We start from the raw sequence: 27,292 nt of genomic DNA, 5'->3' as shown, positions 1-27,292 counted from the left end.
TCTTCTTTCCTGTACTTTTAGCTACACTAAAAAATGCTTCATTGAATCTATTTTCCTTCCCTCCCTCTTTTTTTTCTTCCTTCCTTTATTCCTTTATTTCTTCATTCCTTCCTCCCATCAGTCTTTTCTTTTTTGGAAGGGGTTAATCCTATCCTTTTCCTTTCTCCCCTTTCAATTCCCCCCCCCCCAAAAGAGGAAAATGGAAAGGAAAGGGAATAATCATTTATATAACACCTGCTATGTGCCAGGCACTGTGCTAAGTACTTTTTAGAAATATCTCATTTAATCCTCACAATAATCCTGTAAAGTAGGTACTGTTATATTATCCTCATTAAACTTAGGTCTTACTGACTTCAGGCACAGTACTGTATGTAAATTTGTACTATCTCATTGCCTCAAAAAAGAAAGAAAGAAAAAAAAAGGAAAAGAGACCCATTTGACAAGGCTTTGTGATCTTGGACCATTCATTTCCTTAGACTCAGTTTCCTAGCTATTAAATAGAAATAACAATTTCAGTAGTGAGCTGAACATCAAAGAAAGACATGTATGTAAAGTATTTGGCAATTCTTCAAGGCATAATTAATATGTATGTATATACATATTTATAAATATACACACATATGTATGTATACTTTATAAACTGTGTGTCTCTGTGTGGGTATATACATATATATGTGTGTATATATATATATACATCTATACATCTATATATATATGTGCACACACAGAGTGGGAGAGAGAGAGAGAGAGAGAGAGAGAGAGAGAGAGAATGAGAGAATTATTATAATTACTATTATCCCGAGAGTGGCATGGTATTAGGGACCTAGCAGCTTCCTGTGCTCCTACTTGTGGACTGCTGGGTAATGGTGAAGCTGCTTGGTATCCCCATTCTATTTCCTAAAGCTGGTTTCTTTCCTTTGCAGGTGAGCGCCCATACCAGTGTCATTACTGTGATAAAGCTTTTAGCAAAAATGATGGATTGAAGATGCATATCCGGACCCACACTAGGGTAAGAGTGGAGCTCATAATTATTTATAAGAATTATAAGAATTCCTGAAAATGTTTTCAGCCTATTCATTTAGAACACACACACACACACACACACACACACACTCATACATTGTTACATTGTTGTTTATATGAAGAAATTTCCTTTGAATGTACGTGATCACTGACACAGAAAATCTAAACTTTAACAAAACAAAACAACTAAAAAAGAGTATAAACAAAATCCACAAATATACATCAACTAGAGCCCTCAGTTTATGAATATGGTTTATTCATTGATTAACCAATTGGAGGTATGTGTCCTATACATATTTTGAATAGACATAAGTATACAGAGATGACCAGAGTATTTGATGTCCACATGGAAAACATCTTTACTTAAAACATATTACCAATAAAATAATGTCTAAAACAATTGATAAAAAACATAGAATCTTTTCAGGAAGCAATTTAAGCCCAGAATGCTTATACTCAGTATTAAAACATGATCATTTTGCCTAAATAGTACTGATTGTGACTTTCAAGTTAGAAAGTCGAGGTTTCCGTTTCAACCACTAGCTGTACTTGTAATACTTTGAAGTTAAGTGGATTCACTAAAAAGCATGTTGAACAGTTTTTTCATTTAGTGGAATCCTCCAATTATATCAAAATGTCATATAATTTGATAAGTATAAAATTCATGGATTCTGTCAAAGGACAATAGAGAATGAAGTCTTTGAACTTGAATTCAGAAGTCAAACAGAAGTAGTCGATAAAAGTGATATAAATCCCTTTGCCTTCTCCAGGCAAGACACAATAATCATAAAGTTATCTTGTGGAAAGCTATAGCTTCCAGCATTTAGAGACTTACTGGCATTCTGAAACCAATCCCAACGGGAACAGCATATTAAGAGCCATCAACCTTTGTAATCTAGAGTCCTAACATTCACCTTTGGAACAGTAAGATGAATAATAATGAATTCAAAAAATATCTAGACCACAGCTAATACAATATAGGAAAGGGACAAAGGGATGAAGCCTTTCTATACTTCCTATTATGTGCTCAGCACTGGGCTAAGCACTTCTTACAAATATTATTGCATTTGATAAGGGCCCATCACCCTAAGGTAGCTATGGAAAAACTAATTCTTCCTTTTCCAAAATGAGAAAGAAAACTTATAGATACCCTCAGATTGGATGATAAATAGGCTTACAACTTATAAAAACACTGCTGGAACAAACAGCTTACATTTTAGAAAGCAACGGTAAAAGCAGACAACATTAAATGGTACAGGTGACTACCATTGAATTTATCAAATCTGACTGATAGAGTTTTAAATACTTACCTCCGAATGAAACCTTTGAAAAGGCTAAAATCTTTTTGTTGTTGTTGTTTTATTCTTATGAAATAAGCAAGCTTTTATTTTCTCTTTCTACCACCGCATTCACTTAAAAAAAGAAAGTTAAAACCATTGTAACAAATATTCAAAGTCAAGCAAAACGAATTCCTATATTCCCATACCCCCAAATATACATCTCCTTCTTCATCTTGGACCTATCTAATCCATTTCCTTGCTCTTTCAGGAGATAGGAGTATAGTTCAGTATCAGTCCTTTGGAAACACGGTAGATCAATGGGTTGATCAGGATTCTTAAGTATTTTAAAGTTGAATTCAATGTGTTGGTTCTTACTGTAAAAACTGTTATCTTGGCTCTGCTTACATCACTCTGCATCAGTTTATGCAAGGATTTCCAGAATTCTTTGAAATAATTCAGCTCATCATTTCTCACTACCAAAATTGTATTCCATTGCATTAACATGCCACAATAGTATTGTATTAAATCAATATATCATAATTTGTCCAGCTATCCCCAACTGATAGCACATAACTCTTTCCAGTTTTTGCCACTATAAAAAAAACTGCTATAAACATTTTTATACATATGGGTTGTGTTTCCTCTTTTGCTGATCTCTTTGGTATATAAAACTAGTAGCATTATTACTGGATCAAAGGTGAATCATTTAGTGATTTAAAGGGTATAATTCCAAGTTGCTTTCTGCAATGGCTGGAACAATTCACAGCTCCACAAATTTTCTATTAATGTGCCTTTAAAAAAGTTCTACACTCCTATGACATTTGCCATTTTCTCCTGTTGTCAACTTTGCAAATTTGAGAAGTAAGAAATGGTATTTCAGAGTTACTTATTTTACATTTCTCTAATTGTTAGTAATTTGGAGGATTAGAAAAATATACAGATGACTATTGATTGCTTGGATGTCTTTTGATAAGGACTGGCTTTTCCTAGCCTTTGACCATTTATCAGTTGGGGAATGGCTCTTATTATGAATTTGAACTGATACCTTACATAGCTTGGAAAAGAGATCTTTATCACAGAAACTTTCCCAAGCTCCCAACACCACCCTCACTAAATTATTTACTTAGAAATGATTCATTTCCAAGAATGGAACTGAAAGATCCTCCATTGGGCAGCATCTACATGAATTCCTCCAAATGCATTCTTCTTTGTTGTCAAAGAAACTTAGAGCAAGTGGCCTGTGGATTAGCTAACAGAAACAGAGGGGTTCAAGATAGAAACACTACATCAGGTCATTGCTACCAGAAATGACCAAACAGTCATTGTTTTAAGATGTCAGACTTACAGATAGGTACAGATAGCCACAATATCACTACAAGTCCCAAACCTTTTGGACCCTATGATCAATACCTTGAGTAATAAACAGTCATCAGAGCTATATGTTACATGGCAGGTGGTATTCTTAACTTTTCTGCTTTGTGCTTCATAAAAGGTAATGGGATATAGTAGAAAGAATGCACTGGGGATCAGTAGAGCCTTTCTTCTTTTTTATTTATTTATTTATTTTTTGGCTATGCAATGGGGCTAAGTGACTTGCCCAGGGTCACACAGCTAGTAAGTGATATGTGTCTGAGGCCAGAGTTGAACTCAGGTCCTCCTGACTCCAGGTCCGGTGCTCTAACCACTGTGCCACCTCACTGCCCCAGAGCCTTTCTTCTGAATCTTGCTTTTGTTGTAGTAGTGCAGCCCGGAGTAAATCAGATATTCTCTGAGCCTCAGTTTCTTCATCTCTAAAATACGGATTATAAAGCTTGTGCTACCTACCACATGAGGTATTCTAGAGAATCACCTTTTTTGTAAAGCTTAAAGTGCTATGTTAGTAGGAGTTATTACTGTCCTAGAAGGAATGAGCCTGTAGGCAGCATCTCCACAGAAATGGAAAGGAAAAAGGTGTCACTAAAATAAGACTTGTGGTTTTGTCAAAATCAAAATCATTGAGGCAAGGAATTTTTTTCTAGTAGTAATATGGAAGATAAAAGTCTCTTAGTGAGACAATCAGATACTGATGTTTCATGTTAGTTTCTGGGGTTTAATAGCATCTACATTGTATGGGGTATAAGCAAAAGTGTATTGACCTAAAAGCTAAATTTCTTCCTTCCCTCCTAATTTTTTTTTGTTTTGATATCCCCTCTGACTTTCTGCATGATATTTAAAATCTAATATGAATCATATCTATATTATTTTTTGGCTTTTTAAAAAATTATAAATGGGGTTCAATACAATAACAATATCTAATATTTCTATAGCAAATTAAGTTTTCCAAAACTCTTTACATTGTCAGTCAAGAAGCATTTATTAAGGGCTTACTATGTGTCAGTCACTGTATTGTATGCTGGGGATACAAAAAAATAATAAAAAGGAGCAAATATAACCCCTGCCCTTCAGGAGATTTCATTCTAATGAGGAAGAAAGTATGAATATAAATAGCTACAAACATACCAGGTCCATACAGAGTAGATGGAAGGCACCTTTATATCCATCCATTTTGTTGCCTGATCCTCACAACAACCCCATGACATGACACCCCCTACTTTCTGAAGGAGTATACTGAAGGTGAGTGAGGCACAGCTATGGAACCAGGCCCACATAGCTCATAACTATTAGAGGCAGGGATGGAAGCAAAGTCTCCAAGAGTAGAGCTTCATCCCATTGCACAGCACTGCCACTCCATAATGAGTTGAGAGAAAATATTTTTAACATGACATACTTTATTGTTGCTAGTAGTGAAAAATGAATAGAATGTCAGTCTAGAAAAGATCTAATGTGTTCATTTATAACATCTTCTACAAATGTAGTAAAAACCATATGTATTCTTCCCCCACCCCCGTTCTATTCTCTTAACCTGAGTATTTGGGAAATGTGGCTAAACATAAGTTTGGAGCTATGCGCCACTCAGCAGTTACAACATATGTGGCGTGATTTTTCAAATATGGGAAGAATATGTTTCTTGGAATGATAGTTTTCTTTCCTTTTAAAACAAAAAACAAATGGACAGGGAGCCATCTAAGATATAGTTAGAAATTGTTGGAGGACTGGTGTTATCATGGTATTCTTGGATGTGCTCATCCATAGTTTTAAAGGTAAAGCCAATTTCACTTCTCTGCTGTTTTATGTAAATGCACCAAAATGGAAGCAATTCATTTCAGATAAAAAGGGTTTATTATCCAGGCTTATAGGGTTTTAGAATTAAAAAGGACCTTGGAGATCACATCATTGAATGCACTTATTTTTGAATATCAGAATATAAACTCGCTGAGGGGCAGGACTGTTTTTGTTTTTTTCTTTGTGTGTGTCAGGAGTGACTGGCACATAGTAGGTGTCTAATAAATGCATGTTGATTGACCTGTCCATCCACGGCATTTATACTTCATATGAGATTTTATCCCCTCCTCTTAATTTCCTTGTGGCTTCTTATTGCTTCTTGAAGAGCCTGCTTTTTTTGAGAAAAACAAAACAAAATATTCCATAATGTTATCTTCTCTACCCCTTGTTATATCCTTGTTCGTGTTGGTTTCCTGATTTTGCTCACTTCACTTTGCATCAGTTCATATACATCTTTCCATGCTTCTGTATTCATCTTGTTCATCAGTTCTTAAAGCATTTATTATTCAGTCATTCCAGCCGTGTCTGATTTTTGGTGACCCCATTTGGGGTTTTCTTGGCAAAGATAGTGAAGTAGTTTTCATTTCTTTTTCCAGTGAATTTAACAAATAAGGAACTGAGGCAAACAGGGTTAAGTGACTTGCCCAGGGTCACTCAGTTAGTAAGTGTCTGAGGCTGAATTTGAATTTAGGAAGATGAAATAAGTAGACTAAGAAATAGCTAGAAAAAAAATCATGGCACTTGAATGTAATGGAGTATTACTATGCTGTAAGAAGGGGCAGTTAAGTGGTGCAGTAGATAGAGTGCTAGGTCTGAAGTCAGGAAAATTCATTATCTTTGTTAACCACAACAATGCTGCTATGAATATTTTGATGTATATGGACTCTTCATTTTTGTCATTGACCTCCTTGGAGTATATGTGTAGCAGTGAAATACTTGAATCAAGTAACATTTCATTCATTCATCCATCCATTTGTTTGTTATTTACCTATCTATTTATATAGATATTTTAGTGATTTTTTTGCAAAATTCAAAATTACTTTCCAGAATAGTTGCATCAATTTACATCTCCACCAACAATGTGTTAGTATGACCTTTGCTTTAAAGCATCAAAAATCAATCAGTTCCATCTTTTGTCATCTTTACCAGTTGGCTGAATGTGAGGAGAAACTTCAGGGTTGTTTTGCTTTGTACTTCTCCTAATATTAGTGCACTAGAGCATTTTCCTTAGACTTGTTAATAGTTTGAAATTCTTCATTTGAGAATTATTTGTTCATTTTCTTTATCAGCTTCTTTAATTTTACCCCTCTATATTTTAATAGATTATTTCTTATATCAATCTTTGAATGAATTCCATACACACATATGTATATATGTGTATATATACATACATATATGTGAAATTAAAGATTTTTAAACATTGCTGATGAACAGGATTGAAGCTTGTTTGAATGATCAAAAATTTTAAATGTGAACACAGGAGAAAAGTGAAACCTGGAAAATGAAATACAATTAAGCAATTAGAAAAGGCTAAATGATGATAGTGTTTGATAGTGTTTATTAAGTGCTTATATTCTAATATGAATAAAAGACACACACATATCTATCTATATATCTTTTCATATTTCTTCTATTATCTTCAAGAGTCACAGATAGAATTAAGAAAGACAAATTCAGGACTTGAATGTGGTTTTATTACATTGTGTCGGTTCTAAGGGAGAAAAAAAGAAATATAAGGAGGAAGATATTAGAAATAGAGAGTTAATTACTATTTCTCATAAGTGAAGTAGGTGAGAAGATGAGTGTGGAAGCATGAAATGGGGTTGGGATGAATAAATATCCCACTAACTTCACTTTTGCACAGGAAGGTTGAAAAGATGTACACACACACAAATGGCATAGAAATACCTTAAATTCCACCATAAAAGAATAAGAAACAGAGAGGGGAGAGGTAAAATGTGTTTAATACATTAGGGAGAGAATAGTATCAAACAAAAGAAACTTCAGCTTCAGAAGGTTTTTCATGAAGGGCAGATTGAAAAGAGAGAAAGCACAGCGAAGAACCAATGATGTTGGACTGAGCTATTTGAAGAGACAAGAGGCAGAAGAGTGTGAACAGACACATTCATAGATTACTCTTATTGATCACATTTCTTCTTTTTCACCAATTGTTTTTCTTTATGAAGGAGAGGGGTTGGAGAATGTAGAGAGGAATGGAAAGGGTAATACCATGGACTGAAATATATCATTAAAAATGGAAATATTGAGGTTGATGTGAAAATTGTACCCATTAAACAGAGGAGGGTAACCAGAACGATTTAGAAAACAGAATGAAGCTTTAAAACAAACCCAGGAAAATCCTTAAAGCATAAGGTTCACAAGGAGTTAAAGTGAAGGGTTGAAATGGAATGAAGTGAAGTTCAGGTATTAATTTGTTTTGTGTGTGTGTGTGTTTTTTTTTTAAAGCTGGGCTAGCAATCATGGTCTCAGAAGAGCTCATTTCAAAAACTGAAATGATCAAAAGAAAGAAGCACAGAGACAACATTCTATTTAGAGGCATTCTCAGTAAAGAAATTATCTCAATACTTCTATAAGTACTGATCACAAAAGTAAATCATATTGCAGAGAAAAATAGAGATGGAAACTATAACACTTGGGGATCTCATATCTCCCTTTCAGACTTTGACAAATGGAACAAAAGATAAACAAGAAATTCAGATCCTGAATATGATATTTGAAAAGTTAGATGTGATAGATCTCTGTTCTTTATTGAATGGGAAATGAAAGCTTTATATATACTTCTTAGTTGTGGATAATTTATAAAACAATTCCTTTTTGCCAATATATATAACAATATATAAACCAATGTTTCCTCAGAGGACCCTTAAAGATTCACTAAAACACTAATTGAAACAATCAAAAATTTTAGACAAGACACAGGATATAAAATAAAGTTGCAGAATTCATAAACCTTTCTACACATGATAAACAGTACCCAGTAGGAAGAGACAGAAAAATGGTATTCACAATATCTATAGAGTATACAAAATACCTGAAAGTCCATCTAAGGAATTTTATGAACATAGCTACAAGGTATTCTTTACAGAAATAAAGGCAGGCAAATAATTTAAAATATATTAATTGCTTATGATTCAGCAGTGCCACAATAGAGGCCTCAAGGAGCATAGGTTCTCCAAAGGGAAGCCACTACATATAGAGGAACATTGAACAGAAAGGAGGGGTTTGCTTTAGGATATGACAGAGATGAGTGAAATCATAGGAAAATTGACTAACGTCCTTTTTGGGAATGATAGTGTTTATTTGGTTATTCTCCCTGGAGATAGAGATCAAAAGTAGGGTGAGGAGAGAAGGAAGAGAAGGGGCACAGGACAAAGACGGACAGAGCACAGCTTTGTAGCTCAGTGCCTGGACTAGAATGGAGAGCTCTCACCAATTATGAGCTCTCATCAATTAAGGGACTCTGGGCAGTGAAGTTCCAGGACAGATATTAAGGCTGGAGTGAGGAAGCATAGAATGGCATCAAGATGCCATTAGCATGCAGTTACACTCTTAGGCCTCCTTCATTCCTTCTTTTATTTTGTCATTATTTTCCTTGTGATTTTGAACATTTTGTTACCTGATATTGTCTTGAGGCCACAGATGTCCTGACAGAACCACTCCAGACCTTGTCCAATTCATAGAATTATGTACTTAGAGGCAGACAAAACCTTCGAGACCATCTAATCCAGACTCATTTGACAGAGAAGGAAACTGAGGGACACAGAAGTTAGAAGACATTCCCAAGGTATCACATAACATAGTAAGGATAAGAGCCAGAATTACGCAGACTCCTCAGATGGGCTGGGGGCTGGAGCAGGGCCTAGTTCCCAAGTCTCCCAGGCTCACCAAAATCTTTCTTAACTCCAGATCAGTTCAAACCCTAGGTATAAACTAAGTGACCTATAGGCTTTATTTTGTACTCTTCCCAGACTCCCTTGAAAGTCACTGCACACACTGGCTTTTTGGCGAGTAACCCGAAGACACGTGCCATTGATTTGGAAAGTTTGTGCTCATTTTAGAAAAAAAAAAAGCAAAATTGCAGGTTTGGTTGGGTCATACTTTACTAGTTTGCATTGTCCGTTTCATTGACTTGGCTTCTTTCATGCAGGTGGCCAGGGTAGAGAAGGATGGAATTAACGTGTGCTTTTAGGAGTAGAAGCAGCCAACCACGTCTTGCCAAAAAAATATCGTTCCATCCAAAATATAGTCTTCAGCAGGCAGGACAATTTATTGCCAAGTAATATATGACCTGATGACTGAATTTTGAATTTTTTAAATATTGAATGCTGTTTATATTTCCCTATTGGCAAGACATGAATGAGTTCCCACACATCTGTCCCCTTAACTGCTTTTGCCAGCGTTGTGGTGGTTGCATGCAAAAGTCATTTTTTTCCCTTTTTTCTGTCCATGCTACAATGGGTTTTGAAACCCTGGGGCCCAGGCTTACCAAACCATCCCTTTGTGTCTTGAAATGACCAGTGTATGATCTTTTATTCCAGGCTAGAAGATGGAAAGGAGTCTTTTGGGAATTTAGGTCTGTCCTTCATTCAAGGACAGAGAAACAGCTGCATTAACTGAGCTAAGGTGGGGGGAGAGGAGGGAGAAATTGGGAAAACCCCATCACATGGTAGATCAGTCTTCTTATTGACAGAATATTCTTTGTGCTACTTATATCCTATGTACCTTGTAGTGACAAAGACTAGGAGATTAATGGCTTTTGAGAAACTGGCCCATAGAGTGGGCACCCATGATTTTGTGGGGTGGGATGGTACACATATGTCAATAAAAATACATCAGTCCCTCACTATGTGCCAGGCATTATGCTAAGGGGTGGGAATATAAAGCAAGGCAAAAGGCAGCCCCTGTTCCAGGAGCTCAATCTAATGGGATTGACAATATGGAAACAGCTACATCCCAACAAGTTACATAAAGAATAAATTGGAGATAACCAAGAAAGAGAAGGCATTCATATTAAGGCGGATCCCAAAAGTCTTCTGGTAGAATATGGTTTGGAGGAGATCAGAGACACTAGTGACACAGATTGTCTTTTAATTATATTTTTAGTGACTCTGCAGAGACTCAGAAGGGTTAGAAAACTTGTTCGTGATCACAAACTTGGCATAACTTGGACCCAGGACTTTCTGACTCCAAGTTCATTCCACTTTCTACTGACTTTCCTTTCAATTTTTAAGTTTGTACTCCTTTAGAGGGAAAAAAATAAGAATTTTACAGCAGTTGTATGTTATCTAGTTCTGACTTGGAAATTGCCGCTTGTTTATTTGCATAGGATGAGCAACAATTGACATCAGGCACTTAGGGAAAAAGACCTATTCTACTGCCTCCTCACTCGTTTGGAGGTGACCTCTATGGACCAGCCTACTAAAAACTCTGACAGATCCCATCTAGCTGAAAAGGCAAGAAAATTATTCTGGATGATAGACAGACTGTCAGCCAAGGCTTAGCCTCATTCAGCTCTGAGAGGGATCCTAGAATTTCTTGAAGAATATTGACCAAGTCATATAGGGATTGAGATCTGCATCAATATAAGGAGTTCTAAGACCAAGAAAATGAGAGATTTTTGAAGTATTGAAGCAGGTAATTAGAAATTAGCTATGATTACATGGAGAAGCGGTGTATTTTAGTAGATAGAATACAGGCCTTGAAGCCACAAAGACCCAGGTTCATATTCTGCCTCTCTTCCATGCTAAAATCACTTATAATCTCTTTGAACCTCCATTTCCTCATTTATAAAATTAAAGAGTTCAATTAGTTGGCCTCTAACATCCCTCCCAGGAAGCTAAGCGGTACAATGGATAGATCACCAGGCCTACAGTAAAGAAGACTTGAATTCAAATCTGGACTCAGACACTTACTAGCTGTGTGACCATTGGCAAGTCACTTCATCCTGTTTACCTCAGTTTCCTCATCTGTTAAATGAGCCGGAGAAGGAAATGGCAAATCACCCCAGTATCTTTGCCTAGAAAACCCCTGATAGGGTCATGAAGATTTGGATATGACTAAACAACCACAACCAAGCCCCAAGTCCAGCTCCAAATCTGTGATTCTGTGAGCCTAAGACTTGTCTTCCATAAGTTAATCTTCCAGTGAAGAGAGTGGCCATTCACTGGTGAAGAGAAAGAATGCAACTTTTGAATGAGGGGAAAAATGTGTGTTCATAACCAAGAACAGCACGTTTCTGAGCTCTTGATATTTTCCAAGGATAGGAAATATGTGAAAACATCTCAATTCAAAGGCTTCTCTTCTGCCAAACACATTCTGAGATACATGGAGCCAAGGAAGTTGTAAGTCTCTTTGACACTTAGCAAAACATCTCCTTTGAAGGATACATTCTTTGATTTTTAAACTACTTCTTGAATCCTAAAGACATTTTGTTTGGTCCAAGGAAAATGTTTGTATATCCATCTGAAACAGGGAACTCTTCACTGGTCGCTTCCTTCCCCTTCTTCTTCCTCTCATGGCTTGGAACTTGTACCAACTGTGGTCTAAAGTCATTCTTCTCTTTAGGGAACTCTTTTAGAAGTTCAGTGGGAACCCTACCTGAGATCACACCAAGGGAATTAATTTACTGGAGCTATATCCTTCATTATAAATATGACTATTCAGATATGTAAAGGAGGGCCAGAGAAGAGCAGAACAGCATGACAAAGCATAAAGAGTTCTGGGTATGGAGTGAGAAGGATCTCAATTCCAATCCTCTTTCTGATACTTAATATCCCCATAAAACAAGCAGATCATCTAGCCTCTCTGAGCCTCAGTTTCTTTATCTCTAAAATGGGGTTAATAAAAAAGAAAAAATCTTACAGCATTGTTGTGAAGATAAGAATGAAACAATGGATGTGAAGTATTCTAAAAAGCTATATAAACAGCACTATCATCATCATTGTCATCATTGGCATTATTATCATCATCATTTCTAATTTATAGAAACTTCTCTCTCTACGGTACTATGTTGCCTTTTATTGTTTTTGTAACCAATGGACAATAAGCAGAGTAGGAACTTGTATTCCCTACACCTTTCACACAACTATGTGACTATAAATGTGGTCTGCTTGGAAAGAAATATTTATTTGCTTTTTATTTCCTTATTATTTCCATAAAAGTCACTCTTGATATACATGTAACTCATTCACTGAAAGATTTCATCATGATAGGAAAGCAGGCATATGATGTTCTATGGATGACTCGTTTTCTAAAAAAATTTTAAATTAATGTCATTCAAGTTTTTTTCTTCATTTCTTTGGTACCTTCACCTTCCTGAGACACCTTTCAGAATATTCCCTTACTGCTTTTGACATTGTACCACCTCTAGCACAAAGTTCCTTGGTACATACTTGGTCCATCCCAATCACACTCAGTGTTCATGGCTAGGTCATACTACTATAATAAATATGAAAAAAAAGCTTTCCAAAGTCATCTTTTCCCTTTTCTTTTTAAATATGAAATTATTGATGCTATTTCTTTTGATTTTCTATTGATTTTCTATTGATGCTATTACAAAACATTGATTTTCACATATATTCCTCACCTACTTTCCTACCTAGTGAGCCCTCTTTTGTAGCAATGATTTTTTGAAAGGGGGACAAAAGCAGTTTAGCTAAATCATCCATCAGCGCATCAAAAATACTTGACAAAATCCGCATTTTCTATAGAAAAAGTCCCTGGCCTTTGGAATGAAGGGAGGGAGGTGTGTTTTCCTAAGTGTTCTCTAGGAGGTCAAAGCTTGCTTATTTTAATAGCCAGTTTTCCTTTTCACTTAATTGTTCTTGTTAGCCAATCAGAGAGGTGTGAGGTGATGCCCCAGAGCTGTTTACATTGCAGTTGTAGTCAATGATTTCACTGTTTTCCTAACTTCATTATTTATCAGTTCATATATATGAATATATAGTTTTTATGTCAATATTTTCCAATTACATGTAATTTTTAAAACAATATTTAAAAATTTTGAGTTTTAAATTCTCTTTCCCTCCCACATGGTGGCAAAAAATTAGAAATTTCAGGGATGCCAATCTATTGGGGAATGGCTGAACAAGTTGTGGTATATGATTGTGATGGAATACTACCGTGCTATAAGAAATGATGAGCAGGATGGTTTCAGAAAACCTGGGAAAATTTACATGAATTCATGCAAAATGGAGTGAGCAGAACCAGGAGAGCACTGTAGTAAAAGGAAAAAAAAATCATGAATGATTGAGTGAATGAATGAATGAAAAAGCTATTTATTGAGGGCCCACTTTGTGCAAAGTACTACAACGAAGCACCAGGGGTACAAAAAGAAAAAATAAAAAAGAAAGACAGTCCCTAGACTCAAAGAGCTCACGTTCTAATGTGCCTTCCCTCTAAGATTACCTCCAATTAGCTTGTGCATATCTTGGTTGTAAATAGCTGTTGACACATTGTTTCCTCCTTTGGATGGTGAACTTCTTGAGGGGGAGGGCTATCTTTTTACCTTTCTTTGTATCTCCAGTGCTTAGTCCAGTGCCTGGAACATAGTAGCCTTGCTGACTTAACTAGACTTAGTGTACTTTTGAAGTTTGAAACAAGACTGGTCAATATTGCTGTCTTCCCACCACTTGTAGCATGTTCACATATTCCACAGGGTGCAAACTCTTGCCTTTCCTGCTTTTTTTTTTTTTTTTACAACTGCTAACATGAACTTGGCTGTCACCATGAATGAACTAAGCAAACACATTACACTCTCTCTGCTAAGCTTTTATGAGTTTCCAAGTCACATAACTCAATAGCTATGCTCTTCCTTTGGAACTAGATTTTGTTTTGCTGATGTTTGTATTCATAGAATGTCTTTCTTCTGAGGAACTTAGTAATGAACTTTCTCTCCAATTTTACTTACAAAGTATTACTTTCTCTGTCACCAAGTATACTATTTCAGAAGGAAAAACTGTCATTAATTCAGTTCCTTGTTGATTGTTAAAATTCAGAACTTAGATCCCATGAATTAGATTGGATCTCGCTGTATATGATAAAGTTCATGCCTTCCTATGAGTATGTAAGCTCCTTGAGAACAGGGGCTACCTTTGTTTCCCCTTTTATTTATCTCCCTAGCACCTCGCACAGTGTCTAGCGTATAATTGGTGCTTAATATACACTTGCTGCTGTCTACCTGCCTTTTTAATGTGACAGTTCAATTCAATTCAAAGTCTTTGCTAAGAACCTACTATATGCCAGGTGTTGTGCTAGATGCTGACACTACAAAGACAAAAATAAAATAGTCTCTACCTTTAAGTACCTAACATACTCTTAGGGAGGAAACAGCATATGCTGTCCCCCATGCCTGGAATTGGGCAGATAGGTGGTGCAGTGGATATAGTGCTGGGCCTGGAGTTAGGAAGACCTAACTTTAGACACTTATTAGCTACATGACCCTCGATAAGTCACTTAATCCTGTTCACCTCAGTTTCCTCATCTATAAAACGAGCTGGAGAAGGAAATGGGAAACAGCTTCAGTATCTTTGCCAAGAAAACCCTCTGAGAAAGAATTGGATATGACGGAGAAATGACTAACCAACTATATTACAATATTCACAACATGTGCAATTTAAAATTTTTGGGGCAGCTAAGTGGTGCAGGGGATTGTGAACTGGGCCTGGAGTCAGGAAGACTTATCTTCCTGAGTTCAAATCTGGCCTCAGACACTAGCTGTGGGACCCTGGGTAAGTCATTTAACCCTGTTGGCCTCAGCTCCTCATGTGTGAAATGAACTGGAGAAGAAAGTGGCAAACTAATCTAGTATCTTTGCCAAGAAAACCCCAAATGGGATCATGAAGAGTCAGACATGACTGAGAAACAACTCAATGACAACAACAATAGCATACCCGGAATGCTGTCCCTCCTCATCTCTGCCTCTTGGCTTCCCCGGCTTCCTTCAAACCCAGCTAAAGGTACACCTTCTATAGGAAGCCTTTCCCAGGCCCTCTTAATTCTGGAGCCTTCCCTCTTGTGATTATTTCCAATTGATCCTGTCTATAGCTTTTTTATGCATAGTCTTTGCATGCTTTCTCCCTATTAGACTTTGAGCTCCCCAAGAGCAGAGGGACTGTCTTTTACCTTTCTTCAGATCCCCTAGAACCTAACAAAGTTCCTGGTACTAGGTCCTTGTATTTTTTTATTGACTGACAACAAATAATAAAAATAAGTGACATTTATTATGTGCCAGGCAGTAGATTAAGTGCTTTACAATTATTATCTGATTTAATACTCACAGCAACCCTGGGAGTAGGAGCTATTATTATCCCCATCATACAGATGAGCAAAATAATTGGAGGAAGGACACCATTAATACTTGGAGCAATCAGCAAAGGTTTCCTTTAGGGGGGAGCATTGGAATTGAGTCTCAAATGGAGCTTGGAATGTAATTGATACAGATTTTCATAAGCCTTCTTTTATTGTGTACATACAGAAGCAACTTGTGGCAGAATTGAAGAATATAAGGGCTGGAAGAAATCTACCCTATATCTAAATAAAAATTCCTTCCACACTTTGCAAGTGGTCATCCAAACTTTGCTTGAAGACTTTCAAAAAGAAGAATCCACTCCCTCCTGAAGCAACCTTTTCTACTTTTGGAGAGCTCTGATTTTTAAGATTTTTCCTTGTAGCATCAAACTTAAATTTCCCTTTTTATAATTTATCTCTTTTATTTCTTTGTTTTACCCTCTGGAGCCCTTTTCCACATGAAAGCCAGCCAAGTACTGAAGAGCAGCTATCATGCCCCTTTTGTCCTCCTCCCTACCCTATTCTTGATTTCTCCAGGTTAAGTATGTCAAGTTCCTTCAACCTCATATGGCCCTCCACCATTCTGGTTGCCTTTCTGTGAGAGCTCTCCCCATTATCTCAATGTCCTTTCCAAAATGTGGCACTCTGAACTAAATCCTGCCCTTAGGATGTGATTTTATCGTGGCAAAGTAGAGTGAGATGCTCACCCAGCTAATTCCAAACACTCTGCCTCTCTTGATGCAGCATAAAGGTTTCATGAGTTTTCTTGGTTGTTATATCATATTATTAAATACTGGGGTTGATTAGACCCAAGTGTAAGAATTTGCTCTTATCTCTATTGAATTCCATCAAATTTAATTTATCTTCATGTTGTAACTGTGTTTGAATCTTTTTGTGTATGGACTCTTTCCTTCAGTATGCTAGATAGCCTGGTCAGCTCTGATATACTGGTAGATTTGATAAAGGAGACTCCCTATGCCTTTGTCCTCATCATTGTTTAAAATGCAGGAAAGGCACAGATCAAAAAAAAAAAAAGATCAAGGGAGCCCTCCAGTAGAGATTACCTTCCAAACTGCTATTAATCCATTAATGGCTTATATTGGATCTGGACATTCAGCTACTTTGAAATCTACATAATGATCTAGTCTAATTAATATACATTTTTCTATCTTGTCCACAATGGAAACATCTGGAATTTTTGTTGAATATTTTTATTAAAAAAAAGGTAACTATCTACAACATGCCATTGATCTCCTAGGCTAGGTTTCTCTCACAAAAAAAAAAGTGAACTTAAGTCTCTTTTTACCTGATGCTTCCTACCCATCCATGTCAGCCCCTTTGATTAGGTATCCCTACCCCACTTTTCCCTACTCTTCCATTATGCCTTCTGAAAGCCCAAACTTTTGTTAACAAACTACCCTTTGCATTAGAACTATGATGTCCTTTGAAATCACTGTGTGTATGTATGTATACACACACATACACACATATTATATGTATAACATATATTACACATCTATATTCCCTTCAAGTTTTAAAACCCATGATCTTCTGATCTTATGTCATCATCTCCCTACACACACGTGTGCACGCACACACACACACACACACACACACACACCCTTTTCTTATGGATAAGGTGGAAATGAAGGTGGAGGTATGGATGGGGGTGGAGATGGGGATTGGCATAGGGTAGCTCATGATTATATCAGTGGTGAAGACCTTTTCATACATTCTGAAGAGAAAGGTGGAAATGGTTGTCGCTCAGATACTAAGTAGATGAGCTCAGATTTGTAACCAGCATCTCTGACTGATTAGTCACTTTTTTGGTATTGCCTCTCTTTCATCTCACTAATTCAATGAAAACTGATTTGATTCTACTCTTCTGCCTTGAATCCACAGCCCTGGGCTCCTCTAACAAATGGAATTTTATATCCTCATAAACATCCATTATGATTTAAAAAATAACTTGTTTCCCCCTGCTCATACCTTTACAATTTTCTTTTCTTTTCTCTTTGCCATGTCTACATGGAATAGATGTTAAGGGAAAAATATCCTAATGATTAGAGCTTTCAAAATTGCAATAGGTTGCCCCTGCACATTTACGATGCATTTCCACTGGCAATCGTGACGTTTGCACTTAGTTTGATAAGGAATATATAAATATATTTCTCCTTGCTAAATTAATATAACCTGAGTGAACACAAGTGTGTGCAGGAAGAATTTTTACTGTCATTTTCCCATCATGCTGTATTACCTTTGAGTCATTTTCATGACACTGTCATTGCACCTTCCTGTCATTTTTCCATCATACTGTCATTCCAACCTCTTACTGTCATTTTCACCTAGATCTTCAGGCAAGATTATTTGAGGCATTTTTACCAAGAAGTGTTTATTTTCCCTGATATAAACTCTCCCTACTCATTGGTCTGGTTTTCTTTTACGAGGTTATGTCTTTTTCTTCATGGCTGATTTTCGCTGGACAAATGGTTCTCTATTCAGGCAGCCTCCATAATAACTCTTTTTGCTCCAACAGTACCTTTTATCCAAGGATCTTGAGGTGTTTCACAAGCTGATTTTGTTGTCAGCATGACCTGATCACCAGCTCCCACTTTCTGAAAACTCTTTGGACTCTGGCATTTTAACCTCATCTGCAAAGGTCATGCCAGCAGAACTCTTTTCACAGAATCATGAATTCAAAATCACAAATCTAAGAGATAGAAGGGACCTCAGTAACCATCTAGTTCAGCCTATACACAAAAGGAGTCCCTGCTAGAATATACTCAACAAGGGGTCATCCAGTCTCTGAATGAAGACCTCCAAAGAGCGGAATCTACTATCTGTCAAGACAGCCCATTCCACTTTTAAAGAGCTCTAAAGTTAGGAGAATTTTCCTGACATCAGTTCCAAATTCACCTCTTTTTAACTTTTACTCATGCACTCACTCAATCAATCAATAAGGATTTAGAAATATTATGTAAAAGGCAAGCACTGGGCCAAATGGTAGTAAGACAAGTTCAATAAATAGAACTCCTTATTAGCAAGCTGTTTACAGTCTAATGGGGGCGTGGCAACAGCATAGTGAATATACACATACACAGAAACACAAACTGTTTATTTATTTATAGTCACATATTTATACATATTTAATATATATTATATACATTATTATGTAGTATATATTAGACATATTATACATTATTATATATTGTACATATACACATATTCATATATCTATAAATATAGAAAGAATGAGTATAAATAAGTAGAAAATAGTCAAGTTCAAGGTCATTTAAAAGGAGAAGCTATTGAGGGGTTCCATAAAAGGCTTTATATATGAAAGGTGGTGGATTTTAAAGGAAGTTGCATCTTAAGAGAAGAATTCTTTGAGAGGGGGGTGAGGAAGGAATGCATTCTCATGCATACGAGAACGCCAGGCGAAATCGAAGAGATATAGTGATTCAGCGAGGAACAAGGAGAAGGCTATTTTGTTTAGATTGTAGAGTGTGCAGAGAGAAATAATGTTCAAAAAGTGTGGAATAATATCCGGGCAAGATTGTGAAAGGCTGTAAATGCTAAACAAATTCTAGAAGCAATGGGCGGGTGTTGAAGTTCATTCTCTGTTCTTTAAAAAAAATAGCTTAATAGTTTTGTTTCAAGTAACCAGCATTTTAAAGTAATAGTTCCCTTTCACTACCTCCCTGACTTGAATGACCAAATTGAAAAGAAACAAATAAAAATCTTGAATTAGGTTGGCAGTTCTAAGGGTAGAGAGAAGTCAAATGTTTCATCCTTCATTTTCAAGGAGGAAGAATGACATCACAATGTGATGGTTGAAGTCTTGACTTTGCATGTGAATTGGATTTAAGTGAGGCAGGATTGCACAAAGTCATAAGCCTCACTCTCTCTTTCTGAGTTATTGAAGTACAGTTATTGAAGTACAGTTATTTTAGGCCTAAAGTCAAGATTACTGGCAATAGCACAGCATGCAGCAGATGACCTAGGCATCTTTTATGCTTGACTAAGCTCTAAGATTAAGATCTAGAATGGACCTACAATATCGTCTAGCCCCAATGTCTCATTTTACAGAAGAAGAATTGAAGTCCAGAGATGTAGAGTCTTTCCCCGCTTCACATAGGTAGTAAGTTGTGAAACTGGGATTTGAACTCAAGTCTTATAACTCCAAGTTCAATGATTTTTCCACTGGAGAAAGCAGCTCTGGGCCAGGAGCTATTTTGGCTTCCCCGGATCAATACATATCACCAGATCAAGGGAACTGCTTGATACTTGACCCCATGGTGGAGAAAACACTCTCATCAATTAACACACCTGGACCAGACTGAACTAAGGCCAATTACCTTTACATGTGAGCCTTTACCTAAAGACCCTATTTCAATCATACACACACACACACACACACACACACACACACACACACACACACACTCATACACAGGGACAGGTCTCTTTGCTCTGTCTGAGTCTGCATTGAGCAGATTCCCAGCACTGGTGAGTCTGGCACGCACAATAGACTGGATAGGGACTTGCACAAAGTAGCAGCAATCATTTAGGACCATCTAGAAGTGGCTAACATCACTCTTTCTATATATTTTCTTCAAAAAAGTCTATGCCAACAAGCCAACTGTGAGTATTCTCCATTGTGTCAGACCATGGAAATCCTTTGAACCCAGAGCCAACACAGATGTTCTAGAGAAGATTCTGTCATTGGGTAGGACTAGGAGGCCTCTAAAATCCCTAAGATTCTATCAGATGAGTCAATGAATAAGAAAATTATGAAGAATGACATCATTCTTTATCATTCCAGAAAGTTCACCGGACCTGCTCCCATCACTAAGGAGGCCTTTTAGTTTGTTAGGGTTTTGTAGCCTTTGCTTCCTGGTTCTTCCTTCTCATTTTTCATGTAAGGAGTCTCAGATTCTCATCCCCTTTTATGACAAACCAAGTCTTCTAACATGTTTATGATTATGACAAGCCTTCCCAGTTGCCCAGTCCTTTGGGTAAACCACATTATCCCATGGTCCTAGACCAAGAAGTTCATTTAAGAGCAGCTCAAAGTTTCTTCTGTTTCTATTTACATCTGTATGTCTCTTGCATGTTTTTTAAAAAGGCATTCTATTTATGGTGTTTATTTTTATCTTTCTATATGTGGCTTATGTGATTCATGTTCTTAGTTTATAGAGAATGTGGTTTCCATTAGTGACAATGCAAAGCTAATTAGGGATAGGCTGGATCGAGACTGGCTTTTCATATTTATACAGTGATCTGTAGTCTTCCTGAAAGTTATAATTTTTAGGTGCATTGTTTACTAGGCCACGGGTGTGTTTTGTCATATGTTGAAAGATCACACCAACTACAAAAATAAGCGAGGGATACTGTAGACATATGCAGAAGGAGTGTTCTAGGCCAGGATGCTCGTTAGTGGGAAGTTCTTTGTACATTTTGATTGTTTACAGCTGGTTCCGCACATACTGGGAGAAAATGGACCTATACAAGGAATCATAGGGCCTCTGATGTTGTAATGTATTGTTTCATATCCGACCCTCCCTTTTCCATCATTATGTATATATTATTTTAAAAAAGGGGCTATGGATCATTAAACCATTGATTTAGAGCTAGAAAGTATTTCACAGGCCATCTAGTGTCACTCCCTCATTGTACAGATGAAGAAACTGAGGTTCATAAATGTTGAATAGCTTTTCCAGGTCACAGAGCTGTTAAATATTGGAGGCAATATTTGAACCTAATTTTCCTTGTCTTCAAATCTGCCACTCTAACCACTAGGCAGCACTGCCTCTAGACTTTGAATCTAGAAACCAACCTTTATATTTAGTCTCCTGATTAATTTGAAGTTTGTTTTTATTTTATTATTTTATTTCATTTAAGACTAGATCTCCCTATTTCACCTAGTCTGGAAGTTCAGTGGCCAGTCAGGAACCTGAACCCAATGGTGATCAAGATAGAAGTTTTGACCTGTTCCATGTCTGACCTTGGCCAATGCTCCCTTCCTTAGGCATCCCAGTATCCTTTGTCTTCCCTAAATTTGGAAGGCATATTCACACTAATGAGATACGAGAGCCATTGGACTATGAGAGTCTCCATTTGCCTAGCCTTCTGACAGTATTGGTTGTTGGGATCCTAAACAAATTAGAATGAGGTACATATAAAAAATCTTCTTTAGTCCAGGCCAGTGCCACCCAATTTAGCCCAAACCAACAAACATTTATTATGAATCCGCTCTATGCTAAATACTGTAGTAGGTGCTGGAGATACAGAGACAACATGATAAATAGTTCCCATTCCAAGGAGTTTCTAAGCTACGGGAGGCTACCATGACTCCCAACATTTCTTGTGACACTGTCTTTCAATTTTGTAGAGGCCATCTAATACTAAGTCCGGTGTGATGTAACATAAATATTATATGATTGTAGAGGGACTCTTACTGGCATGAAAATAATGAAAATAAGGGGTCCCAATCTAAAGGAGATCTTTATTCAATCTGAACTCTACACTATGTCTCTTCTGTCATCGAATGATTGTTTCATAAGATATATGAAGGTGTGAGAAGATGCCAAAGACATGGAAAGGACATAGAGACAATTTGTAATCATTTCATCAAAAATGTTCATCTGGGGGCAGCTAGGTGGAGCAATGGATAGAGCACTGGTCCTGGATTCAGGAGGACCTGAGTTCAAATCCAGCCTCAGACACACAACACTTACTAGTTGTGTGACCCTGGGCAAGTCGTTTAACCCCACTGCCTAGTCAAAAAAAAATGTTCATCTGTATTACTCAGTTGCCATAACAAAGAGAACGAAAGAGTTTAAAAATCACCATAGTCAGCAACCATGTACTTAACACCTAGAAAGAATTGGCTGCCAAAGACAGAACTGATTTATAACAGAAACTTGTTTGTAAAATCTTATGGAGCTTCCTGCTATCTGCCTGAATTCCAAAGCCTATAGAACCTGAGAAAAGCCATTTTGGAACTCATGCTCAGACCAGGAGATGGTGTTGGCTTCCCAACTTTAATGATTGCAGTAATGCTAAGATTGGCAAGCAAACTGATGTGGAATGATGGTGTTGACGGACCTCATACACCTACCACTGTTCCTGATTTCATTTAAAGAGGAGTCTTAGAGACAAACCAATGTTTTAAAAGGTTGCAGATCTTGAAGCCAGTTTATGTTATACATATAAAGTTAATTTTCCTGATCCAAACTCCACTTTCAAATAATAGTAACCTAGAATAAGGGTGATAACCCAGAAGAAATATTTCCTTTGAAATAGAAGTTGCTGGTGCTTATGATATGGTGCCTTTCAAGGTAAAAAATTTAGTTGGAATCAATTTACTGAGGAAACATCAAATTTATGGCACAGAATGGATTATAAGGCCTTTAAAAAATGTTATGTGGGGATTCAATTCTTTACCAGCATTTTGAATTTCAATAACCCTTTGAATATTATAGCTTCAAGGCATTATCTGGAAGACTTGGAAGACTTTTGGAATGAGGGTTGAATAAAGTTTAACATTACCTCAAACATTTTGCCAAATAACAAAGGGAGATGTATTGAAGGCCCATGATGGTTTTGGGCTTCCAGATCACATTGACCACCAAGGTAGAGGACTAGAAATTTTCTCCAATCCTCTTGAACTCTCAAACCTTTCCAAAGTAGGAATTATGTACCAGAGATGACAAGTTCAGCTGTTTCCATGGTCTAGGACACTAAGAACTTAAGGCAAAAATTCTATGAACAGCAAAGGCCAATAATTCTCAACCCCTTGCTTGAATTTATTCAGCACCTCATTCCCTACCACCCATTGTGTTCCCTGTAGCAAAGTTACACAAGGTGGCCCATGGACTTGCAACAAAACCTAACCCCACACCCTGATTCCTCCTTCTCCCTTCTAGTGCCATGGTGATCCGAACTCCAAACTCAGAAATTTGTTCAGGCTGCAATCTCAGTGTGTCATCATTCTGTAACACTGAGTCAGAGAACTGGAAAACAGAGGAAATAGGGGCAAAGTTTGTGGGGAGGAGGGGCTATGTGGCACTCAAACCTGAGTGAAAAAGACCAGAATCTAGCTGAGGCTAGTACTGTCCCCCAAGAAATCTCTTGAAGTAAACACTGAGGCTGGTAAATGAATTGCTCTGCATTGGAGGAGGATGAAATGCTTTAGATTAAGCCCCCAGGGAAGCTTTCATCAAAAGGGATAGAGTCAGAAAATGAGCAATAGGGGAGAATATGGAAAAACAATGCTATTACCAAAAGTCTCAAGGGGTGTGGCAGAAATCAAAGATCTTGAACATAAGCAGATAAATCAACAGAAAAGACATTCATACAGAGGGAAGTATAGCCTATAGGTCAAGTAAAATTTCAAGCATCATGAATAAGAATTTCAAGAAAAATCAAAATGATTCAATACATGATGAAACAGAAGACCTGTGGATTTCCAAGAGAGTATGAAACCACAGCACAACATTCCTGAATGCTGAAGAAGAATAAGAAATATGAGAGCAGAACTTATGGCCTGCATAATAGAAATAATTGGTAGAATGAAAAAAAACAAACAAACCAACATTGAACCCACAGTAGCAAATCTCACTAAATAAAAAAGAAAGAAAATAACTGATTGGGAATGTAAATACATAGTCATAAAGAATACTACGGCAGAAGAGAAGAAAAAAGAATGACACTGAAATGAAGAAGGACTATGGTTTTACCCTTCAAAGTTGTATCCATTAGTTTTAAAAGAGAAAAAAAATACTTGATATCTTTTCTTTTTTAGCCTTTTCACCTCAGTCCCAACCCTACTAGCTTGGTATAGTCATGTGACAATGTTGAACTGAAGAAGAGAATCTTATAAACTGCCCTTTTTACGTGAAGAGCTCAACATAAATACAGCAATAGCTTGTATGTATTTGGTTTCAAATGTTATTGGTGTTTAACATATTTACTTTTCTGAGTTTGTATCATATAGCCTTTTGAAAATGTCCTTGAGAAGCATGAAGAGCTTGCCTACACTTTGTAACACTCACAGGGTTGGTCTACTACCCAGCCAAGGGCTAATCATGTGCTTCCTTACTAGCTCTCCCCATGGATCATTCTTTCCCTGTGGATTTCTTAATGGGATAGCATTATTTTCATTTCTTCCCAGAATATAATCCTTCTTAGATGGTCTTAAAGTGTTAATGAGTGCAGAGTATTACTTATGTAAATCTCTTAATTGAATGTTTATTCTATTTACTATAATTATATATTTGGAAAATACTTTGTAATGTATAGAGTTGCTGCATCACAAGTATTATGGGGAAGGATAATGAGGGATTATGAACATTAATGCCTTCTAAAGTAATGAGAAACACTGGAAGATAAAATCAGCTTAAAGAATACTGGGTAATAAATCTAACTAAACAAAATCATTTGGGATGTATTTAAGGATAAAAATTGAAGGAGGATAACAAAAAGAAGAAAAATGGAAAAGATCTGCAAAGATTTTTTTAAAAACTTCTCTCAATCTCCAGCACAGCAGAGTGACTACCCTTGTGCCATAACATTACAGTCTTGAATGTGCTTTTGCAGGAGATAGAAATGACACTACAGAAAACAAAGCTTGGATAAGCAATTGAGTTGAACCAAGTGTATGTATGGGAATGAAAACTGTGCTTGAGGTCACAGATAGTAAGTGCTGAGGGATATATTCACAAAAAAATGTGAGAAAAAGGAATACATCTAAGGCATGGATATAATTTTAGGCCTTATTAATGTAACAGAAAGTCAATGAAAGAAGCATCAGCAATTTTTAATGTGGGTGTTTTCATCATCTATGTAAAAAATTTAAAAGAAGCCAACTTCACACAGATCAGAGGCATTGCAAATAAGAACATTAGTAGAGAAGCTACAAGCTTTAAAAAGCAATAGTCCACAATATACCATATGTTTAAGGCCAAGGTCTCCCACTACATCTGGGGCCACCTCAAGTCATCCTGATCCATATCTTGCTACTGGACCCAGATGGCTCTGGAGGAGAAAGTGAGGCTGGTGACTTTGTGCAGCCCTCCCTCACTCAGATCAAAGTCAATTGCAAGTCATGTCATCAACTCCCTGACGCCATGGTCCTCTTTGAGAATGAAGGACAAATAAGAACAACAACATGTTTAATATCACACAATTGACTGTAAGGTGTAGAGAATACAAGATCATACTTTATATTTTAAAAGCATTTGATTTTGTAGAGAATGGCATGACCATTCTCTTTAACTCTTTGAACAAGATGACTCCTTCCCATATATCAAAATCATTTCAAGATCTCTGAAAGATTTCTCAGCAGAGATCACAATATTTGACAAATCTTTGATCACAAACATCAGACAAGCCATAAAAGTCCTGTTTCCCATGGTGACGTGAATTGTTTTCCTAATGTTCAACTATCCGTGCATTCCTGGTATAAATTGGTCAAAATGGATACCTTTTTTAGATATACTGTTGTAGCATGTTAAGTAGGATTTTATTTTAATTTGTATACCAATAGTCAGTATCAATATTTGATATTGTGTATCTTCAATACAAAAGTGGGTGTCAAGGATGATAGTGATAATTTGTAAAGAAGAAGAATCAGAGAAAAGAAATGAGAGGCTAAAGACTGGTGCACACTACAGAAGCCTATATATCTTGAACATTTACTTTGAGAAAAGAAAGTTTGAGCATTGCAATTGGTGAGAACTAAATAGTATCACAAAACATGAGACTGAATATATTATAATGTAAAAGAGATAACCCATTACTAATTACATTAGTACTCTGAATCAGCTGCTTTTGAATAGCCAGATCATTGACTTGTTAGGGCTAATATCAAAATTAGTACAAATCTAGAAGAAATACAAATGAGAAAAAAAAGTATGGTGTGTAATTGCCTGTTCCAATGAATGCTTGATAATGTAAAATGGATAACGGACAGAAGAAATAATATTTTTATTCCCTTTGGCCACAGAAATAGACTCCTTTATATATTTTCCTTTTTCAAGGAGAACCTATACCCCTTTCTTTAATTTAACTGCAACTTTTTTTTTGTTTTATTTATACTGCCAACGACAAGATTGATATCATTCTGTTTCTCCAGTAACATACCTACTTGCTGGTTATTAGACAAAGATCTCTGAATTAAAGTACCAATAGTCAAGTTAAAATTTATAAATGTCCTAAAAACTGTGTATTTTGGCACTCTGTTCCCATTTTCCCATTACTGTGCTACCATTACAGCATAAATAGAAAGGTCAGCACAGGATAAAGGGGTGTTCTTACATTTTTGTCTTTGTTTCATGGTTGTCATGGTTTTATGTCAACAATCTATCACCAATTGGCCAACCTCATTGTTAGATCATGGTAATATTCCATTATATTTGTATACTGCAGTTTATTTTCCATTTGCTAATCATTGGCTGTGTACTGTATGTTTTTTTTTCTAGTCCAAGTTTGTTTTATTTTGTTTTCTCTTACCG

The 27,292-nt window shown here is 36.6% G+C and overlaps 1 protein-coding gene across 1 annotated transcript in view; it reads left to right on the top strand.

Moving 5' to 3' along the window:
• PRDM5 (PR/SET domain 5) overlaps window positions 1-27,292 on the top strand; it is a 169,422-nt gene that overhangs the window by 123,215 nt on the left and 18,915 nt on the right. The window contains exon 14 of the mRNA XM_027853751.1: window positions 924-1,009. Coding sequence (XP_027709552.1) covers window positions 924-1,009 — 86 coding nt within the window. The remainder of the gene's footprint in view (window positions 1-923; window positions 1,010-27,292) is intronic.

The sequence above is a fragment of the Vombatus ursinus genome, unplaced genomic scaffold, assembly GCF_900497805.2.
Source record: "Vombatus ursinus unplaced genomic scaffold, bare-nosed wombat genome assembly UNPS02010193.1, whole genome shotgun sequence".
NCBI lineage: Eukaryota > Metazoa > Chordata > Mammalia > Diprotodontia > Vombatidae > Vombatus > Vombatus ursinus.
Note: the sequence above shows the minus strand (reverse complement) of the source record. Positions and strands in the feature narration are given on the sequence as shown.